Below are 1,743 nucleotides of genomic sequence, written 5' to 3' on the forward strand. Positions count from 1 at the left end.
AGGATCAGCTATCTGCAGCTGAAAAGGTTAGCATTTCTTTGTAATGTAAAGATGTGATCCTTACTCACATTTTAACTGATTAGTAATTTAACAAGCACAAACTACAGGATGCAGAGTTTATCAGGTCACACTGTTGCCTGTGTATTTTTGTTATTTCAGTAGAAAAGCACATTATAAGTAAAATAGCAAGCTCACAACTAAGTACGTGATTATAATTAGACGAATACTTAAATATTGCCCATTTTTCTGCATAGAAATTTTGAAATGAAAAGTCTGTTCCCAGCCTTCAGAAGACTTGGCCTGATTTCATTAGAAAATAAAGTTTGTGTTTCTCTGTCTGTCCCAGTAATCTCATTTGAATTTACCAGCTGACTTAATCTAAATTTGAATAAGTCACAGAAACTACTATTCTGAAACTCGAGGAGGAAAAGCAATAGGGTGTTGTTGGTTTTTTTTTTAAATATTTTAGTTTGGTCTTCATAATATGTAAATAATATGTTGATATTGTTATTATGTAGGAACTGGAGAAGAAATTTCAGCAAACAGCAGCCTATCGCAACATGAAAGAGATTCTCACTAAGAAGAATGAACAGATAAAGGATCTGCGTAGAAGACTTTCCAAGTAAGTGATCTCTCCTGTTTGTCCAAACAGGATCCTTGTTCTGGATCCACATTCTGCTCCCATTTTGTCATATAAATGTGAATCTGTCTCTAAAACAGTCTGTAAATTTTTCCTTAAAAAGAATTTCTCGGAGTCTATTTCCTGGTTTTTGACAAGGCAGTCCTTTTAGTGGATGTTACGTGAATAGGACTGATCTGTGCAAGAGCAGTTATGATGTAGCAACTAATGAGAGAATAAGGAGAGGATACAGGATATTCATGTGTGTGGTGGATAAGCCCTTGGGTGTTACAAGAGAGATACGGATGGCAGATGTTCCAGATGCTTTGGCAATTGTTTGGATTTTTGGGTAGGTCATTCCTTCATTCTAATATTTGGTAAACTGGCCAGTTTTTAAAGGAGAAAATAGTCTAAGAAGTATATACATCTCTCTGTGCCCTGAGCCATACAATAATTCTTGACAGAAATGTGTCACTATTGAGTGCAATTTATTACTTGGGTTTCATTTTTTCTTTAGAGGTAAAATAACTCTAGGGTATTTTCTGTTCTGTTTTAATTATTTTTCTATTTATTTTTTTTTTATCCTCAGATATGAGTCAGAGGACTGAAATACCAAAACACTTCTGATGTATCAAAGGCTGCCATGGAAAGAAAATGTAGACTGGTATTATATTTCAATAATCTTTGTTTTGAATGGTATATTTTTTCCTTCTAATGATGAAAATAACTATTAATACTAATGACATGCTGAAATTCCCACCTTATGTCCTTGTAAACCTACAATTTATAGGTATTAGTTTCTGCAGTCATGTTTTTAATCCTTAACCATCAACATTTCTTGAGAAATAACTAACAGGATCTTACTGAAGAACTGAGAACATTCCCTACAAAGAAAGGAGTTTATTTTTGTTAAGAAAAGGAAAAAAAAAAAAAAGGAAAAAAAAAAGTGAGTATTAGGGATTTTTATGTCTCCAAGGTGGAAAGTCCAGTTGTTACTTTTGTGTAGTTAGTGTAGTCAGCATTATATGTAAAAATTGCATCAGTGAAAGTAAGAAGTAGGGAGAAAAAAAAAGAAACACACTTCGCACTGGACATGTCATACCTCAGCAAAATGTGGTCACTAG

The 1,743-nt window shown here is 33.6% G+C and overlaps 1 protein-coding gene across 3 annotated transcripts in view; it reads left to right on the forward strand.

Annotated features, from left to right (window-relative positions):
• Positions 1–1,671, forward strand: part of LZTFL1 (leucine zipper transcription factor like 1) — a 15,312-nt gene extending 13,641 nt beyond the window's left edge. For 2 of the 3 annotated variants that reach the window (XM_027892344.1, XM_027892361.1), the window contains exons 9-10: positions 519–622; positions 1,209–1,671. In XM_027892344.1, coding sequence (XP_027748145.1) covers positions 519–622; positions 1,209–1,227 — 123 coding nt within the window. In that variant the 3' untranslated portion in view covers positions 1,228–1,671. The remainder of the gene's footprint in view (positions 1–518; positions 623–1,208) is intronic. The other variant, XM_027892353.1, reaches the window with a different exon arrangement.
• The last annotated feature ends 72 nt before the right edge of the window (positions 1,672–1,743 follow it).

The sequence above is a fragment of the Empidonax traillii genome, unplaced genomic scaffold (assembly GCF_003031625.1).
Source record: "Empidonax traillii isolate 1590-97213 ecotype Southwest subspecies unplaced genomic scaffold, ASM303162v1 scaffold14:size4059594, whole genome shotgun sequence".
NCBI classification, from domain to species: domain Eukaryota; kingdom Metazoa; phylum Chordata; class Aves; order Passeriformes; family Tyrannidae; genus Empidonax; species Empidonax traillii.